The sequence below is a fragment of the Ahaetulla prasina genome, chromosome 5, assembly GCF_028640845.1.
Source record: "Ahaetulla prasina isolate Xishuangbanna chromosome 5, ASM2864084v1, whole genome shotgun sequence".
Lineage (NCBI taxonomy): Eukaryota > Metazoa > Chordata > Lepidosauria > Squamata > Colubridae > Ahaetulla > Ahaetulla prasina.
The window spans coordinates 4,434,053-4,453,028 of record NC_080543.1 but is presented as its reverse complement, the minus strand read 5'-3'; the positions used below and the strand labels follow the sequence as shown (position 1 = coordinate 4,453,028).

General features: G+C 47.3%; 1 protein-coding gene across 1 annotated transcript in view; it reads left to right on the top strand.

The window, feature by feature from the left end:
- Positions 1-18,976, top strand: part of CAPN5 (calpain 5) — a 98,252-nt gene that overhangs the window by 74,160 nt on the left and 5,116 nt on the right. The window contains exons 4-10 of the mRNA XM_058186655.1: positions 1,232-1,440; positions 4,262-4,454; positions 10,451-10,644; positions 11,894-11,971; positions 15,257-15,452; positions 16,326-16,448; positions 17,431-17,627. Coding sequence (XP_058042638.1) covers positions 1,232-1,440; positions 4,262-4,454; positions 10,451-10,644; positions 11,894-11,971; positions 15,257-15,452; positions 16,326-16,448; positions 17,431-17,627 — 1,190 coding nt within the window. The remainder of the gene's footprint in view (positions 1-1,231; positions 1,441-4,261; positions 4,455-10,450; positions 10,645-11,893; positions 11,972-15,256; positions 15,453-16,325; positions 16,449-17,430; positions 17,628-18,976) is intronic.

The window sequence follows — 18,976 nt, the reverse complement described above, 5'->3', positions numbered from 1 at the left end:
TCCTCATTTTTCCAATGTTGTGCAAATACAATTCCCACTGCTGCCAAAACATGTAGTATTAACTATACGTTCCCTTTGTCATATTTTTCTGGCAATATACCTAACAAAAATATTTCTGGCTTTAAATGTATGTATTGCTTTATTGTTTTCTCTAACCATGTATGTATTTTCATCCAGAAATACTGGAAATGCAATCATATGGGATAGGGATAGAGATAGGGATAGGGATAGAATAGAATTAGAATTAGAATTAGAATTAATAGAAATAGAAATAGAATTAGAATTAGAATTAGAATTAGAAAGAATAGAATAGAATAGAATAGAATAGAATAGAATAGAATAGAATAGAATAGAATAGAATAGAATAGAATAGAATGCCTTTTCCCGAAGGCCATCACTCTGCTAAACAAATAATTCCCTCAACACTGTCAAACTATTCACTAAGTCAGCACTACTATTAATCTTCTCATCATTCCCATCATCAATCTCTTTCCATTTATGACTGTATGACTGTAACTTTGTTGCTGGTAATCCTTATGATTTATATTGATATATTGACCATCATTTGTGTTGTAAATGTTGTACCTTGATGAAGGTATCTTTTCTTTTATGTACACTGAGAGCGTATGCCCCAAGACAAATTCCTTGTGTGTCCAATCACACTTGGCCAATAAAAAAATCTATTCTATTCTATTCTAGAATAGAAATAATAGAAATAGAATAGAATAGAATTAGAAATAATAGAAATAGAATAGAATAGAAATAGAATTAGAATTAGAAATAGAATAGAATAGAAATAGAAATAACAGAAAGAGAATAGAAAAGAATAGAAATAGAAATAATAGAAATAGAAATAATAGAAATAGAATAACAGAGTTGGAAGGGACCTTGGAGGTCTTCTAGTCCAACCCCCTGCTTAGGCAGGAAATTCTACACCACTTCAGACAAATGGTTATCCAACATCTACTTAAAAACTTCCAACGTTGGAGCATTTACAACTTCTGGAGGCAAGGAGTTCCATTGGTTAATTGTTCTCACAGTCAGGAAATTTCTCCTGAGTTCTAAGTTGCTTCTCTTCTTGATTAGTTTACGGGCTTATTAGATAACGGGCTCATACCACCATATGTGGCGGACATGCCCAAAGGCCAAAAAAATAAAATAAAATAAAATTATGGACCACCTGTGTTCGTTAAACGCTCTTTCTCTTGTTTGCTCCCTTCAATTCCGCCAGGTAATTCCAGATTGGAAAGAGCAAGAATGGTCTTCGGAGAAGCCGCAAAATTATGCCGGGATTTTCCATTTCCAGTTCTGGCGTTTTGGCCGGTGGATCGACGTGGTAATCGACGACCGGCTGCCCACCCTCCACAACCAACTCATCTACTGCCATTCCAACTCCAAGAACGAACTGTGGTGTGCTTTGGTGGAAAAAGCCTACGCGAAGTAAGGAGACCCCTCGAGGATTGCGTGTCCTACCAGCTTTTCCTGACCTATGGGGTCCCACAGATCCTATGTGGGATAGGATCTAGACGGGATCCTAGCAGTGGTGAAATCCAATTTTTTTTACTACCGGTTCAGTGGGCGTGGCTTGGTGGGCGTGGCGTGGCTTGGTGGGCGTGGCGTGGCTTGGTGGGCGTGGCTTGGTGGGCATGGCAGGGGAAGGATGCTGTGAAATCTCCATTCCCACCCTGCTCCAGGGGAAGGATACTGCAAAATCCCTACTCCTGGGGGAAGGATATTACAAAATCTCCATTCCCACCTCACTCTGGGGCCAGCCAGAGGTGGTATTTGCCAATTCTCTCAACTACTCAAAATTTCCCCTACCAGTTCTCCGAACTACTCAAAATTTCCACTACCGGTTCTCCAAACCATTCAAAATTTCCCCTACCGGTTCTCCAAACCGCTCAAAATTTCCCCTACCGGTTCTCCGAACTGCTCAAAATTTCCACTACCGGTTCTCCAAACCGCTCAAAATTTCCGCTACCGGTTCTTCGAACTGCTCAAAATTTCCGCTACCGGTTTTCCAAACCGCTCAAAATTTCCACTACTGGTTCTCCAAACCGCTCAACATTTCCGCTACCGGTTCTCCAAACCACTCAACATTTCTGCTACCAGTTCTCCGAACTACTCAAAATTTCCACTACCGGTTCTCCAAACCGCTCAAAATTTCCACTACCGGTTCTCCAAACTGCTCAACATTTCCGCTACTGGTTTTCCAAACTACTCAAAATTTCCAATACCGGTTCTCCAAACCGCTCAAAATTTCCACTACCGGTTCTCCAAACTGCTCAACATTTCCGCTATCGGTTTTCCAAACTACTCAAAATTTCCACTACCGGTTCTCCAAACCGCTCAAAATTTCCACTACTGGTTCTCCAAACTGCTCAAAATTTCCGCTACCGGTTCTCCAGAACCTGTCAGAACCTGCTGGATTTCACCCCTGGATCCTAGGTGGGATAGGGACCGACAGATCCTATCTGGCAAAAGGAAATTGGTCTTTCAAATCTTGCCAACTGCTGAAGAGAGATTTAGACAGCGGCCCCACTTAAATCAGGGGTGTCAAACTCGAGGACCACGGGGTGCTTAAATCTGGCCCGCAGAGCTGGCCTGGAAATAGGAAAGGAGCAGCCCGCAGTACCTCTGGCAGCCAAAATGGGGCACTGGGGGGTGGGCGCGTGAGGCTCCCCGCGTGCCATTATGGCCAACAGGATGCTGCAAGAGGCCGTTGAGGCTGAAAATGGGGAACGAGGGGACCTCGTGCCCCCCCCCGTGCCCCGTTTTGGCTGGCAGGTTGCTGCAGGATGTTGTTGTGTCTGCGCCCCCAGAGCTGGGGCCCCTGCCAGAAAATGACTTGGAAAGTGAGGGGGAAGGGCCGTCAGGACTTACTTTGGGAGCACCGGCTTCCTTGGCTCAGCTCCAGGAGCCGGAGGCAGGCCAGGTGGAGGAGATAACAAGGCCTCCGTCCCCTGACTCTTTCCCCCCAGGCCACGCCTGCAGACCCAGCTGATGGCAATCAGGCCTGGCTGGACCCTAGGTTTCGTAGGCAGGAGAGGCAGGAACAACAGAAGCAGGGGTGGGGCAGGGCTAGGAAGTGCCGAGTCACAGAGCCACACCCCACAGTATATAAAACCAGCGAGGGCTGCTATGCCTCTTCGTAGCAGGCACATCAACTGCTTAACTAGAGCTGAAGTACTGTTTGTTCCTGGGTGACTCATTGGCATCAAGGGAGATAACAGAGTCACTTGGCAGATGCTCGCTAGTTTGCTGCCAGAGCTGATAGTGCCGGCTAATTAAGCCATCGCTCGGACGGAGCCGAGGGGGGACAGAACAGATGTGTCTGCCCCATCTCCCCCTACTGCCCCCCCGGCCAGCCCATGCAGGAGAACTGCAATGCTGATCCGGCCCTCGAAGAAATCCAGTTTGACACCCCTGAGTTAAATGAATTCTTCAGCGAGGACAGGCGTTTTGCTTCTTGGGTTTCCGAGATTCTGCGGCTCGATTTCTTGATGTTCAACCTTATTAATAAAATTCTACGTAGTTCTGGCTTCCTGGTTGTGCCCTGATGTCAGGAGCTTCCCCAAACAAGCCGTCGGTGCAAACCTTGGTTCTCTCTGGGCTTGCAGTCCTTTCATTACCGAACTAGGTAACGCCATCAGTGCTAGAAGGAAGAAGGGTATGCTGTTTTTTATACTGTATATGAGTGGCTTACCCTGTCGGTGGGAACGTTCTTAGTGGCTCTTGGTGATGGTTCTTAATGGTCCCCCGTGTAGCTGATTGCTATATAAGCAGAGAGCAAAACCCCACTCCCTCCTAGCACTGATGATGTTCCCTAGTTGGGCAAAGAGACGTCTGCAAGCAAACAGTTCAACCCTGAATTAACAGATATTTCCTTCCGTTCAAGTGCCTCTTCCTCCTGTTTTTTAAGTCTTTTGCCTAACCTCCTGCTGGCGCTTGTCAGTTATGTTCGCAATGAGGAGCATTGATGTACGTAGAGGCGGTCCTCAACTTATGACAGCAATTGAGCCCCGAATCTCCCTTGCTAAGCGTCACGAAGCGAATCTCGCTGATTTTGCTTCTCAGAAGATTGACGAAAGCGATCAGATGAACTGTCCTACGTACATGCCTGTTGAGAACCTGTGAATTTCGATCACGTGACCGTGGAGGGGGGGGAGAAAAATGGGGCAATGGTCGTAAGTGTGAGGAACGGTCGTAAGTGTGAGGAACGGTCCTGAATGGCAAAGTCTCTTTCTTATTCCACCCGTAGACTCTCGGGATGCTACGAAGCCTTAGACGGAGGCAACACGGGCGATGCCTTGGTGGATTTTACTGGCGGGGTCTCGGAACCGATCGACCTGGTCGAAGGAGGCTACGCCGATGACGAAGCCAAGCGAAACCTCCTTTTTGAGCGGGTGTTGAAGGTCCATAACCGAGGAGGTCTCATCAGCTGCTCCATCAAAGTAAGCAGGTCTGGTCAGGACAGAATGAAGAAGAATTTTATGCATCCCACCGGATTTGAGGAGGGGCATTTTGAGGTGGGCTTTCCCTTGCTCTACCCCAGGGGTGAGGAAACAATGGCGCCTTTAGGGATTCTGGGAGTTGAAGTCCACGAGTCATAAAAGGGCCATAGTTCCCCATGCTGGCTCAGGGATTCTGGGACTTGAAGTCCACGAGTCATAAAAGGACCATAGTTCCCCATGCAGGCTCAGGGATTCTGGGAGTTGAAGTCCACGAGTCATAAAAGGGCCCTAGTTCCCCATGCTGGCTCAGGGATTCTGGGAATTGAAGTCCACGAGTCATAAAAGGGCCATAGTTCTCCATGCTGGCTTATGGATTCTGGGAGTTGAAGTCCACGAGTCATAAAAGGGCCATAGTTCCCCATACTGGCTCAGGAATTCTGGGAGTTGGAGTCCACGAGTCATAAAAGGGCCATAGTTCTCCATGCTGGCTTATGGATTCTGGGAGTTGAAGTCCACGAGTCATAAAAGGACCATAGTTCCCCATGCTGGCTCAGGGATTCTGAGAGTTGAAGTCCACGAATCATAAAATGGCCATAGTTCCCCATGCTGGCTCAGGGATTCTGGGAGTTGAAGTCCAGAAGTCATAAAAGGGCCCTAGTTCCCCATGCTGGCTCAGGGATTCTGGGAGTTGAAGTCCATGAGTCATAAAAGGGCCCTAGTTCCCCATGCTGGCTCAGGGATTCTGGGACTTGAAGTCTACGAGTCATAAAAGGGCCCTAGTTCCCCATGCTGGCTCAGGGATTCTGGGACTTGAAGTCCACGAGTCATAACACACATGGGGGGAGGCACGCTGGATCTGATTTATATCTCTGGACAGTGGCTAAATGATCTGGAGTTAGGTGATTTAGTAACAGAACCTATGTCATGGTCTGATCATTTTCTCCTTCGCCTAGACTTCCGGACCGCCACTCACCACCGCAGGGAGACGGAGCCTATACGTTGGTTCCGTCCCAGGCGCCTGATGGACCCTGAGAGGTTCCTGACGGAGCTTGGGCCATTCCCTGAGGATCTGGCCCACGGCACGACTGAGGAACTAGTCGCGGCCTGGGAACAGGCCGCGGCTGGGGCCCTGGACCGTGTCGCGCCTTTGCGGCCTCTGACCCGGCGCAGATCTCGTCCGGCCCCTTGGTTCTCTGAGGGGCTGAGGGAGATGAAACGCCGGAGAAGACGCCTAGAGAGCACCTGGAGGTCCAGTCGTTCCGAAGCTGATCGGACACTAGTTAGGTCCTATTCTAGGACCTACCTGGTGGCAATGAGGGAGGCGAGGCGTTCCTACGCCTCCACCCTCATTGCGTCGGCAGATAACCGCCCGGCCGCCCTGTTTCGGGTGACCCGCTCCCTCCTTCATCAGGAGGTGCGGGATGACCCTTTGCAGGGACGTGCCGAGGAGTTTAGTGGTTATCTATACGATAAAATCGCTCAGCTCCGGGATGGTCTGGACCGAAATTGGGATGATCCAAGCGAGAGAGAGGAGACACGTCTTGTTGAACCGGTTTGGGATGAGTTTGACCCTGTGGCTCCCGAGGACGTGGACAGGTTGTTGGGGAGGCTTCACGCCACGACATGTTTACTGGACCCGTGTCCTTCCTGGCTGGTACTGGCCACTCAGGAGGTGACACGAGGCTGGCTCCAGAGGATTATCAACGCTTCTTTGTTGGAAGGGGTTTTCCCTGCCGCCTTGAAAGAGGCGGTGGTGAGACCCCTCCTCAAGAAGCCCTCCCTGGACCCAGCTATTTTGGGTAACTATCGTCCAGTCTCCAACCTTCGCTTCGTTGCGAAGGTTGTAGAGAGTGCTGTGGCGTGACAGCTACCCCAATACCTGGATGAAGCCGTCTATCTAGACCCGTTCCAGTCCGGCTTTCGACCCGGATACAGCACGGAAACAGCTTTGGTCGCATTGGTGGATGATCTCTGGCGGGCCAGGGACAGTGGGTACTCCTCTGCCCTGGTCCTATTAGATCTCTCAGCGGCTTTTGATACCATCGACCATGGTATCTTGCTGCGCCGGTTGGGGGGATTGGGAGTGGGAGGCACCGTGTATCGGTGGTTCTCCTCCTATCTCTCCGACCGGTCGCAGACGGTGTTGACAGGGGGGTAGAGGTCGGTCGCGAGGTGACTCACTTGTGGGGTCCCGCAGGGGTCGATTCTCTCGCCCCTTCTGTTCAACATCTATATGAAGCCACTGGGTGAGATCATCAGTGGCTTCGGGTTGAGATACCAACAGTACGCTGATGACACCCAGCTGTACTTTTCCACCCCGGGCCACCCCAATGAAGTTGTTGAAGTGATGTCCCGGTGTTTGGAAGCCGTACGGGTCTGGATGGGGAGAAACAGGCACAAGCTTAATCCCTCCAAGACGGAGTGGCTGTGGATGCCGGCATCCCGATTCAGTCAACTGCAGCCGCGCTGACTGTTGGAGGCGAGTTATTGGCCCCAAAGGATAGGGTGCGCAACTTAGGTGTCCTCCTGGATGACCGGCTGTCGCTTGAAGATCATTTGACGGCCGCTCCAGGAGGGCCTTCCACCAGGTCCGCCTGGTTCGCAGTTGCGCCTTCCTTGATCGGGATGCCTTGTGCACAGTCACTGCGCTGCTACCTCTCGCTTGGATTATTGTAATGCTCTCTACATGGGGCTCCTTGAAGTGCACTCGGAGGCTTCAGTTAGTCCAGAATGCAGCTGCGCTGGTGATAGAGGAGCTCGCGTAGCTCCCATGTAACACCGCCTCCTGCGCAGACTGCACTGGCTACCTGTGGCCTTCGAGTGCACTTTAAGGTGTTGGTTACGACCTTTAAAGCGCCCATGGCTTAGGGCCTGGGTACTTACGGGACCGCCTGCTGTTACCACATGCCTCCCACCGACCAGACGCCTCACAGAGAGGGACTTCTCAGGGTGCCGTCCGCCAAACAATGTCGGCTGGCGGCCCCCAGAGGAAGGGCCTTCTCTGTGGGGGCTCCCACACTTTGGAACGAGCTTCCCCCAGGTTTACGTCAAATACCTGACCTTCGGACTTTCCGCCGCGAACTGAAGACATACCTTTTTATTCGCACGGGGCTGGCCTAAATTTTAAATTTTAAATTTTAAATTTTAAACTACATAAATTTTATCGATTTTAAATTTTCTACTAATTTTAAATGGGGTTTGGTTTTATAAATTTTAAGGTTCTAGGCTAGTTATAATAAGTTTTTTAATTCGTATTTTAAATTGTATATTGTGGTGTTTTGTATTTTATTGTTGCCTGTACACCGCCCTGAGTCCTTCGGGAGAAGGGCGGTATAAAAATAAAAAAAAAATCAAAAAAATCAAATAAATAAATAAATGGGCCATAGTTCCCCATGCTGGCTCAGGGATTCTGGGAGTTGAAGTCCACGAGTCATAAAAGGGCCCTAGTTCCCCATGCTGGCTCAGGGATTCTGGGACTTGAAGTCCACGAGTCATAAAAGGGCCCTAGTTCCCCATGCTGGCTCAGGGATTCTGGGACTTGAAGTCCACGAGTCATAAAAGGGCCCTAGTTCCCCATGCTGGCTCAGGGATTCTGGGAGTTGAAGTCCACGAGTCATAAAAGGGCCCTAGTTCCCCATGCTGGCTCAGGGATTCTGGGAGTTGAAGTCCACGAGTCATAAAAGGGCCCTAGTTCCCCATGCTGGCTCAGGGATTCTGAGAGTTGAAGTCCACGAGTCATAAAAGGGCCCTAGTTCCCCATGCTGGCTCAGGGATTCTGGGACTTGAAGTCCACGAGTCATAAAAGGGCCATAGTTCCCCATGCTGGCTCAGGGATTCTGGGAGTTGAAGTCCACGAGTCATAAAAGGGCCATAGTTCCCCATGCTGGCTCAGGGATTCTGGGAGTTGAAGTCCACGAGTCATAAAAGGGCCATAGTTCCCCATGCTGGCTCAGGGATTCTGGGAGTTGGAGTCCACGAGTCATAAAAGGGCCATAGTTCCCCATGCTGGCTCAGGGATTCTGGGACTTGAAGTCCACGAGTCATAAAAGGGCCCTAGTTCCCCATGCTGGCTCAGGGATTCTGGGACTTGAAGTCCACGAGTCATAAAAGGGCCCTAGTTCCCCATGCTGGCTCAGGGATTCTGGGAGTTGGAGTCCACGAGTCATAAAAGGGCCATAGTTCCCCATGCTGGCTCTGGGATTCTGGGAGTTGAAGTCCACGAGTCATAAAAGGGCCATAGTTCCCCATGCTGGCTCAGGGATTCTGGGACTTGAAGTCCACGAGTCATACAAGCGGCTATCTCATTCCCCATCTTTGCATATTGGGGGTTATAACAAGGTGCCTTTTATCTGTTCCTCCTTAGACCCAATGATCAAACAGGGACATCCAGCTGGGGATCAGGGGAGCTGTAGTCTAATAGGCGGATGAGTTAAAGACAGATGCTGTAATCATCTATTGCAATATCATCTATTGCAATATCATCTATTGCAATATCTATAATATATATCTATAATATATTGCAATCATCTATTGCAATATCCTTCCTGTAAAAGACTACTTCAGCTTCAATCGCAATATTACAAGAGCAAAAAATAGATTCAAGCTTAATGTCAACCGCTTCAAACTTGATTGCAGAAAATATGACTTCTGTAACAGAGTTGTTCATGCTTGGAACTCATTACTTGACTCCATAGTCTCTACTCAAAATCCCAAAATCTTCAACCAAAAACTGTCTACTACTGACCTCACCCCATTCCTAAGAGGACTATAAGGGGCGTGCATAAGAGCACAAAAGTGCCTACCGTTCCTGTCCTATTGTTCCCTTCATTATATCAAATTAATATAGCTGATGCATATTTTTTTACTTATATATATATATATTTTCTTCATGATATGTTGTTTTATTTATGACAATGTTTGTGTATAATGTTGTGACAAAATGAAATTTAAAAAATCTGGCTATGTTTACATAAGATGAACTGCAGAGCAGGCCTTTCTAAAAATCTAGAGCCAGTTTGCTCCAGTGGTTAAGCACCAAGCTAGGAAGTGGGAGATGGTGAGTTCTAGTCCCCCCCACTTAGGCATGAAAGCCAGCTGGGTGACTTTGGGCCAATCACCAGGAGACAGTGAATTCTAGTCCTGCCTTAGGCATGAAAAGTCGGCTAGGTGACTAGAAGCCAATCAGCAGGAGACGGTTAGTTCTAGTTCCGCCTTAAGCATGAAAGCTGACTGGGTGACGTTGGGCCAATCACCAGGAGATGGGGAATTCTAGTCCCACCTTAAGCATAAAAGCTGACTGGGTGTCTTTGGGCCAATCATCAAGAGACAGTGAATTCTAGTCCCGCCTTAAGCGTGAAAGCCGACTGGGTGACTTTGACCAATCACCAGGAGACGGTGAGTTCTAGTCCTACCTTAGGCGTGAAAGCCAACTTTGGATCAATCACCAGGAGACGGTGAGTTCTATTTATGACGGCTGCCTATCTGGGGTCAGGTGACCACCATTTGCGAACTTGCCAGCGAGAATACATAAATATATCCCAGTTGCCAAGCACCGGAAGTTTGACCACGTGACGCTGGGATGCTGCAACGGTCATAAGTCTGAAAAGTGGACCTAAGTCACTTTTTTTGGTGTATTCTCACTGGCAAGTTCGCAAATGGTGGTCACGTGACCCCAGTTAGGCGGCCGTCATAAATAGAACTCACCGTCTCCTGGTGATTGACCTAAAGTTGGCTTTCATGCCTAAGGTGGGACTAGAACTCACCGTCTCCTGGTGATTGGTCTAAATGGTCACTATTCCAAAATTTCAGTTTGGAGAGTGGGCGAAGTAGTCACTGAACTCGAATTTTTTGTGGAGGCTTGCTACTTTTCTTCTAAGACCACTCGTGTCTTCCCATACTTCACCAACCTGAGCATCCTTGCCAGAGTTTCTTGACCAGGGTCTCAAAAAATCAATTTTTAACCCTAAAACACCAAATTCCTGCGTTCTCTTTTCAAGGCCGTGTCAGCTGCCGATATGGAAGCCCGGCTGGACTGTGGCCTGGTCAAAGGCCACGCCTATGCAGTCACCGACGTCAGGAAAGTCCGCCTTGGCCACGGCTTGCTGGCCTTCTTCAAATCCGAAAAGCTGGACATGATCCGGTTGAGGAACCCTTGGGGGGAGCGAGAGTGGAACGGCCCCTGGAGTGACACGTAAGTCCGGCTGCTGCATCGTCCGTCCACATGTGCCCCAGATGTCTTGTAACCATCCATGTTAATTTTCTTTCTCATGCAGGCACAAAGGCAGGTTGGGGAATCTTGTTCTTGCTTAGGAAGAATGTTTATTTAATTTTGTTTATTTATAACCTACTTTCATTATTTTTATAAACGGCTCAAGGCGGCGAATATATCTAATCTTCCTTCCTCTGCCTGTTTTCCTCACAACAACAGCCTTGCAAGGTGGGATGGGCTGAGAGAGACAGACTGGCGCAAAGTCACCCAGCTGGTCTTCATGCCCAAGGCGGGACTAGAACTCACCGTCTCCTGGTGATTGGCCCAAAGTCACCCAACTGGCCTTCATGCCCAAGGCGGGACTAGAACTCACTGTCTCCTGGTGATTGGCCCAAAGTCACCCAACTGGCCTTCATGCCCAAGGCGGGACTAGAACTCACCGTCTCCTGGTGATTGGCCCAAAGTCACCCAACTAGCCTTCATGCCCAAGGCGGGACTAGAACTCACTGTCTCCTGGTGATTGGCCCAAAGTCACCCAGCTGGCTTTCATATCAAAGGCAGCACTAGAACTCACCATCTCCTGGTGATAAGTCCAAGGTCACCCAGATGCATTTCATGCCTAAATTGAGACTAGAACTCCCTGTCTCCTAGTGATTGGCCCAAAGTCACCCAGCCGGTTTTCATGTCTTAAGGTGGAACTGGAACTCACCATCTCCTGGTGATTGGCCCAAAGTCACCCAGCTGGCTTTTTGGCCCAGAGTCACTGTTTGGCCATGTTGTTAAATGAATCACGTCATTAAACAAATTAGGCTTCCCCAGTTAACTTTTGGTTGTTAGAAGCCAGTCAGGGAAGATAGCAAATGACAACCACGTAGCCAAATGCAAATCGGTTGTTAAGCAAATCACTTTAGTTATTAAGTGAATCGTGACCACGAATGGTAATCCTATGACCTTGGGATTCTGCAGCTGTCCTGGATACATGACAGTTGCTAAGTGCCTGAATTTCGATCACTTGAACTTGGGGATTGCTGCAATGGTCATAAGTGTGAGGAACGGTCATAAGTGACTTTTTTTCATTGCTGTTGTAACTTTGAACAGTCGCTAAACGAGGGGCTGTAATTCGAGGACTAAACGTATAGGCTTGTTCCCAGAATGCAGAATGACTGACACGGCCCCGAAGGTTCTCCTGTGTTAACTCGCCATCCCAAAAATCTTATTTTCCTTTTTCCAGCTCGGAGGAATGGCAGAAAGTCAGCACCAGTGAACGAGAGAAACTCGGAATGACCGTGGAGGACGATGGAGAATTTTGGTGAGCATCTTGTGCAAAGAAAATTAAAAGGGGGACAGCAAGCAAAAAGCAGATGCACGTTCCATGCTTATCTTCTTTTCATTAAACTAGACATACCCAATTCCTGCAACCGTTCGTTGTATGTTTTAGTTTTAGCACTTGGCAATAGCGGTAGCACTTATACACTGTTTGACGGGGCTTTCCAGCGCCTCTCTAAGCGGTTTACAGACTTATTTTATTTTATTTTGTCACAACAGTATATACAATCATCAACATAAAAATTTATTTATTTTATTTTATTTATTTTATTTATTTTGTCACAACATCATACAAAAAGATTATATAATATATACACATATATATATATATATATATATATATATATATATATATATATATATATATATATATATATATATATATATATATATATATATATATATATATATATATATATTTTTGTTTACATTTATACCCCGCCCTTCTCCGAAGACTCACTGCGGCTTACAGTGTGTAAGGCAATAGTCTCATTCTATTTTGTATATTTTTTACAAAGTCAACTTATTGCCCCCCCAACAATCTGGGTCCTCATTTTACCTACCTTATAAAGGATGGAAGGCTGAGTCAACCTTGGGCCGGGCTCGAACCTGCAGTAATTGCAGGCTTTGTGTTCTTAATAACAGGCTTTACCAGCCAGAGCTATTCCGGCCCTATAATATATATAAACATATATAGGAAGGAGAAAAGAAAAACAATAGGACAGGAACGGTAGGCACGTTTGTGCGCTTATGCACGCCCCTTATGGTCCTCTTAGGAATGGGGTGAGGTCAATAGTAGAAAGTTTTTGGTTAAAGCTTTTAGGATTATGGGAAGAGACCACAGAGTCAGGTAAAGTATTCCAAGCACTGATGATTCTGTTGCAGAAGTCATATTTTCTGCAATCTAGATTAAAGCGGTTGACATTAAGTTTAAATCTATTGGTTGCCCTTGTATTATTGCAATTAAAGCTGAAGTAGTCTTTGACAGGAAGGACATTACAATAGATGATTCTGTGAGTTAAACTTAGGTCTTGTCAAGGCGACGGAGTACCAAGTTTTCTAAGCCTAGGATTTCAAGTCTGGTGGGATAAGGTATTTTGTTGTTTTCAGAGGAATGGAGAACTCTTCTTGTAAAATATTTCTGGACACGCTCAATTGTATTGATGTCAGAGATGTGGTGAGGGTTCCAAACAGGTGAGCTGTATTCTAGAATTGGTCTAGCAAATGTTTTATATGCTCTGGTTAGTAGTGTGGTGTTTTTGGAAAAGAAGCTACGCAAAATTAGGTTTACAACTCTTAGAGCTTTTTTTGCTATGTAGTTGCAGTGGGCTTTGGCACTTAGATCATTTGACATGAAAACTCCAAGGTCTTTAACGGGATGGGGGTCGTCTGTAAGGTAATGTCCATCTAGTATGTACTTAGTTTTAGGGTTCTTTTTTCCTATATGTAAGACTGAGCATTTGCTGGTTGAAATTTGGAGCTGCCAATTTTTAGACCAAGCGGTTAGATGATCAAGGTCATTTTGAATGATAGAAGTGTTGTCTGTGGTGTTAAATAGTTTGACATCGTCAGCAAAGAGAACACAATTACTTGAGATATGGTCACAAAGATCATTAATGTATAGAATAAAGAGTGTTGGTCCAAGGACGCTGCCTTGAGGAACGCCACTCTTGACAGGAACAGGATTTGATAAAGCATTGCCAATTTTGACCACTTGTTGTCTGTTAGACAGAAAAGCAGATATCCATAACTCATCATGAGAGAAAAAGTATATATAAGTAAAAGTATAAGTAAAAGTATGCATATAATATTATAATGAAGAGAACAATAGCCTGTTTGTTGCTCCCAACAATCTGGGTCCTCATTTTACCAACCTCGGAAGGAGGGAAGGCTGAGTCAACCTTGAGCCCGTCAGGATCGAACTACTGGCTGTGAATTAGCCTGCAATACTTTATTCTCAACCACTGTGCCACTATGGCAGGCAGGGAGGGAGGGAGGGAGGAAGGAAGGAAAGGAAAGTAAAGGAAAGAAGGAAGGAAGGAAGGAAGGAAGGAAGGAAGGAAGGAAGGAAGGAAGGAAGGGAGGGCAATAGCAATTGCCCTTCCTTCCTTCCTTCCTTCCTTCCTTCCTTCCTTCCTTCCTTCCTTCCTTCCTTCCTTCCTTCCTTCCTCCTCCTCCCTCCTCCCTCCTCCCTCCTCCCTCCCTCCTCCCTCGCTGCACACTGAGCCAGCAGTGTGCAGCAGCTTCCAAAAAAGCCAACACAGTTCTGGGCTGCATAAACAGAGGGATAGAATCAAGATCAGGTGAAGTGTTAATACCACTTTACAATGCCTTGGTAAGGCCACACTTGGAATATTGCATTCAGTTTTGGTCGCCACGATGTAAAAAAGATGCTGAGACTCTAGAAAGAGTGCAGAGAAGAGCAGCAAAGATGATTAGGGGACTGGAGGCTAAAACATATGAAGAACGGTTGCAGGAACTGGGTATGCCTAGTTTAATGAAAAGAAGGACTAGGGGAGACATGATAGCTGTGTTCCAATATCTCAGGGGTTGCCACAAAGAAGAGGGAGTCAAGCTATTCTCCAAAGCACCTGAGGGTAGAACAAGAAGCAATGGGTGGAAACTATCCAAGGAGAGAAGCAACTTAGAACTAAGGAGAAATTTTCTGACAGTTAGAACAATTAATAAGTGGAACGACTTGCCTGCAGAAGTTGTGAATGCTCCAACACTGGAAATTTTTAAGAAAATGTTGGCTAATCATTTGTCTGAAATAGTGTAGGGTTTCCTGCCTGGGCAGGGGGTTGGACTAGAAGATCTCCAAGGTCCCTTCCAACTCTGATATTATTATTATTATTATTATTAATAGCCCTTAAGACTTATATACCGCTTCACAGTGCTTTCACAGCCCTCTCTAAGCGGTTTACAGAGTCAGCCTCTTGCCTCCCAACAATCTGGGTCCTCATTTTACCCACCTCTGAAGGATAGACGGCTGAGTCAACGTCTGAGCCTGGTGGGATTTGAACTGTCAAATTGCAGGCAAATTTTGGCACATTTTAGGTGAGTTGTGTGTTTAAAATAAATCCAACTGGAGCATTTCTTAGTGGAAACACTGGAAAAATGTGTGTTTTCCTTCTGGGCTGACCGAAGAAGACAGCTGTGAGCTTTTGAATACAGGATCCACTTTGCATAGCCAAGGAAAGATGGTCTTTATAGAGCAATGAAAGGTGAGATATTCCAGAACTGAATGTCCGGTTCTCCTTTTTCCTAGGATGGCCTTTGATGACTTCTGTACATACTTCACTGACATCATCAAATGCCGCCTGATCAACACGTCCTACCTGAGCATCCATAAGACTTGGGAAGAAGCCGTCTTGAAGGGCGCCTGGACACGGCATGAAGACCCCTTGAAGAACCGCTGCGGAGGCTGCATCAACAACCGGGATACTTTCTTGCAAAACCCCCAGGTAGGAAGGTCAAGAGGGAGATTGAGAAAGGCATTAGAGCAGAGGGGGTCAAACTGGATTTCTTTGAGGGCCAGATCAGCATTGTAGTTCTCCTCCGTGGGCCAGTGGGGGCGGGGAGTGGGAGGGAGGAAAGATGGGACGGACGCCTCCAGCAGCACCTTGTTGGCCAAAATGGGGCACACGGAGGCCCTGCAAGGCCCTCCGAGGCCCATATTCAGCCTTCACAGCCTCCTGCAGCACTCTGCCAGTCAAAAACGTGTGGCCCGTTTTCAGCCTCCACAGCCTCCTGCAGCACTCTGCTGACCAAAAACGTGTGGCCCGTTTTCAGCCTCCACAGCCTCCTGCAGCACTCTGCCGGCCAAAAACGTGTGGCCCGTTTTCAGCCTCCACGGCCTCCTGCAGCACTCTGCTGACCAAAAATGTGTGGCCCGTTTTCAGCCTCCACGGCCTCCTGCAGCATTTTGCCGGCCAAAAACGTGTGGCCCGTTTTCAGCCTCCACAGCCTCCTGCAGCACTCTGCCTGCCAAAAATGGGTCACAGCGAGGGAGGGGGGCAACACACGGCCACACCATGTCCCGTTTTAGCCAGTAGAGTCACCGCGGGCCAGTCCTTTGGTATTTCCAGGCCAGCTCCGTGGGCCAGATTTAAGCACCTCATGGGCCAGATCCGGTCCCCCAGGCCTTGAGTTTGACACCCATGCATTAGAGCAATGTTTTCCAACCTTGGCGAATTTAAGATAGGTGGACTTCAACTCCCAGAATTCCCCAGCGATATTTTTATACCTTCTAACATTAGTTTTTTTCACTCTCCTCGTTTTGTTGACCTGACTGACTTCAACGATCTGATCGTTGTGTGCCTCTCTTTTTCACCCAGTACATTTTTGATGTGAAGAAAGCAGAAGACGAAGTCTTGGTTTGCATCCAGCAAAAGCCCAAACGAGCCAGCCAGAAGGAAGGGAAGGGAGAAAACCTCGCCATAGGATTTGACATCTTCAAGGTAAGCTTTGATGACCAACTTCTTATTAGAGGTTTGGAGGTGGCCAGAATGGACCGTTCTGGTTCTGACCGCAGAGCAGTGTTTCTCAACCATGGCCACATGAAGATGGGTGGACCAACTTCCAGGTTGAGAAGGTTGAGAATTCTGGAAATTGAAGCCCACCCATCTTCAAGTCGCCAAGGTCAAGAAAGGTTGGGGAGGTGAGAATTCTGGGAGTTGAAATCCTCCCATCTTCAAGTCGCCAAGGTTGAGAAAATTGAGAATTCTAGGAGTTGAAGTCCTCCCAACTTCAAGTCACCAAGGTTGAGAAAAGTTGAGAAGGTGAGAATTCTGGGACTTGAAGTCCCCCCATCTTCAACTCATCAATGTTGAGGAAGGTTGAGAATTCTGGGAGTTGAAGTCCACCCTTCTTCAAGTCGCCAAGGTCAAGAAAGGTTGGGAAAGTGAGAATTCTGGGTGTTGAAGTCCTCCAATCTTCAAGTCACTAAGGTTGAGAAAAGTTGAGAAGGTGAGAATTCTGGGACTTGAAATCCCCCCATCTTCAACTCATCAATGTTGAGGAAGGTTGAGAATTCTGGGAGCTGAAGTCCACCCTTCTTCAAGTCGCCAAGGTCAAGAAAGGTTGGGAAGGTGTTGAAGTCCTCCAATCTTCAAGTCACTACGGTTGAGAAAAGTTGAGAAAGTAAGAATTCTGGGAGTTGAAGTCCACCCATCTTCAAGTCGCCAAGGTCAAGAAAGGTTGGGAAAGTAAGAATTCTGGGAGTTGAAATTGTCCCATCTTCAACTCATCAAGGTTGACAAAGGTTGAGAATTCTGGGAGCTGAAGTCTACCTATTTTCAAGTAATCAAAGTCAAGAAAGGTTGAGAAAGTTGAGAATTCTGGGAGTTGACGTCCTCCCAACTTCAAGTCGTCAAGGTCGAGAAACCCAGACACAATCCTTTTCCTAATTCCTTCTCTGAATTATTTTTTTATTACACCCAGGTGGAACTCAACCGGACGTATCGAATGCACACCCTACAGACCAAGGTCGCCAGCTCCATCTACATCAACTCTCGTAGTGTCTTCCTGAGGACGGACCTGAAAGAGGGTCGCTATGTCGTCATTCCGGCCACTTTCGAGGCTGGCCACGTGGCCGAGTTCCTGCTCAGGCAGTTCACAGATGTGCCTTCTGACTTCCAGTAAGGACCAGGGGGCTCCCCTCGGCCTTCCCTTCGGAAGAGGTTGAGTGGGGGCAGATCAGGGCAATCAGGAAAAGGGGGTTACTTTACATGCAGAGTGTAGAAATCACCTTTGGAATTCACTGCCACAGGATGTCTTCCGTTCCCTTCCCCTCATATTCTCTTCTTTCCTTTCTTCCTTCCTTCCTTCCCTCCTTCACTTCTGTCCCCTTCTATTTCTTTCCTTTCCCCTTTTCCTGCCTTCCTTCCCTTCCTCCCCTCCCTCCGTCCTATTTCTTTCCTTCTCACTTTTCTTTCCTTCCTTCCTTGTTTTCCTTCCTTCCCCTCCCTCCCTTCTTCCCTCCTATTTCTTTCCTTCCCACTTTTCTTTCCTTCCTTCCTTCCTTCCTTCCTTCCCCTTCTATTTCTTTCCTTTCCCCTTTTCCTACCTTCCTTCCTTCCCTCCCTCCCTCCTATTTTTTTCCTTCCCACTTTTCTTTCCTTCCTTCCTTGCTTTCCTTCCTTCCCTCCCTCCCTCCTATTTCTTTCCTTCCCACTTTTCTTTCCTTCCTTCCTTCCTTCCTTCCCTCCTATTTCTTTCCTTCCTTCCTTCCTTCCTTCCCTCCCTCCCTTCTTCCCTCCTATTTCTTTCCTTCCCACTTTTCTTTCCTTCTTTCCTTCCTTCCTTCCCTCCCTCCCTCCTATTTCTTTCCTTCCCACTTTTCTTTCCTTCCTTCCTTTCCTCCCTCCTATTTCTTTCCTTCCCACTTTTCTTTCCTTCTTTCCTTCCTTCCTTCCCTCCCTCCCTCCTATTTCTTTCCTTCCCACTTCTCTTTCCTTCCTTCCCTCCCTCCCTCCCTTCTTCCCCTTCTATTTCCTTCCTTCCTTCCTTCCTTCCTATCTCGTGCAAGAAAATTTTTATACCTATGTATGAATATCTTTACCTACTGTACTTTTTTTTCTTGCTAAATTTGACAGCAACGAAGCCTTTCTGGAAACAGCTCAGACTGTAGAAACCAGGTGGGGTGGGGGTCGGGGGTCGGGGGGTGTTCACGGTGGTCCAAAAATGTCAAGATGATAGGCACAGGTTGTACCCATCATCTCAACTATTTTGACCTTCCTGTGGATATTCCCTGAGATGGTGCCACAAAGTTAGATATTAATAATAGGGGTTTAGAACAGGGGTCTCCAACCTTGGCAACTTTAAGACTTGTGGACTTCAACTCCCAGAGTCCCTCAGCCAGCAAAGCTGGCTGAGGAATTCTGGGAGTTGAAGTCCACAAGTCTTAAAATTGCCAAGGTTGGAGACCCCTGTTTTAGAAGACCTGAATTTTCAAAGAACAGTATTTAAAATTGTGTCGGGAGGGCAT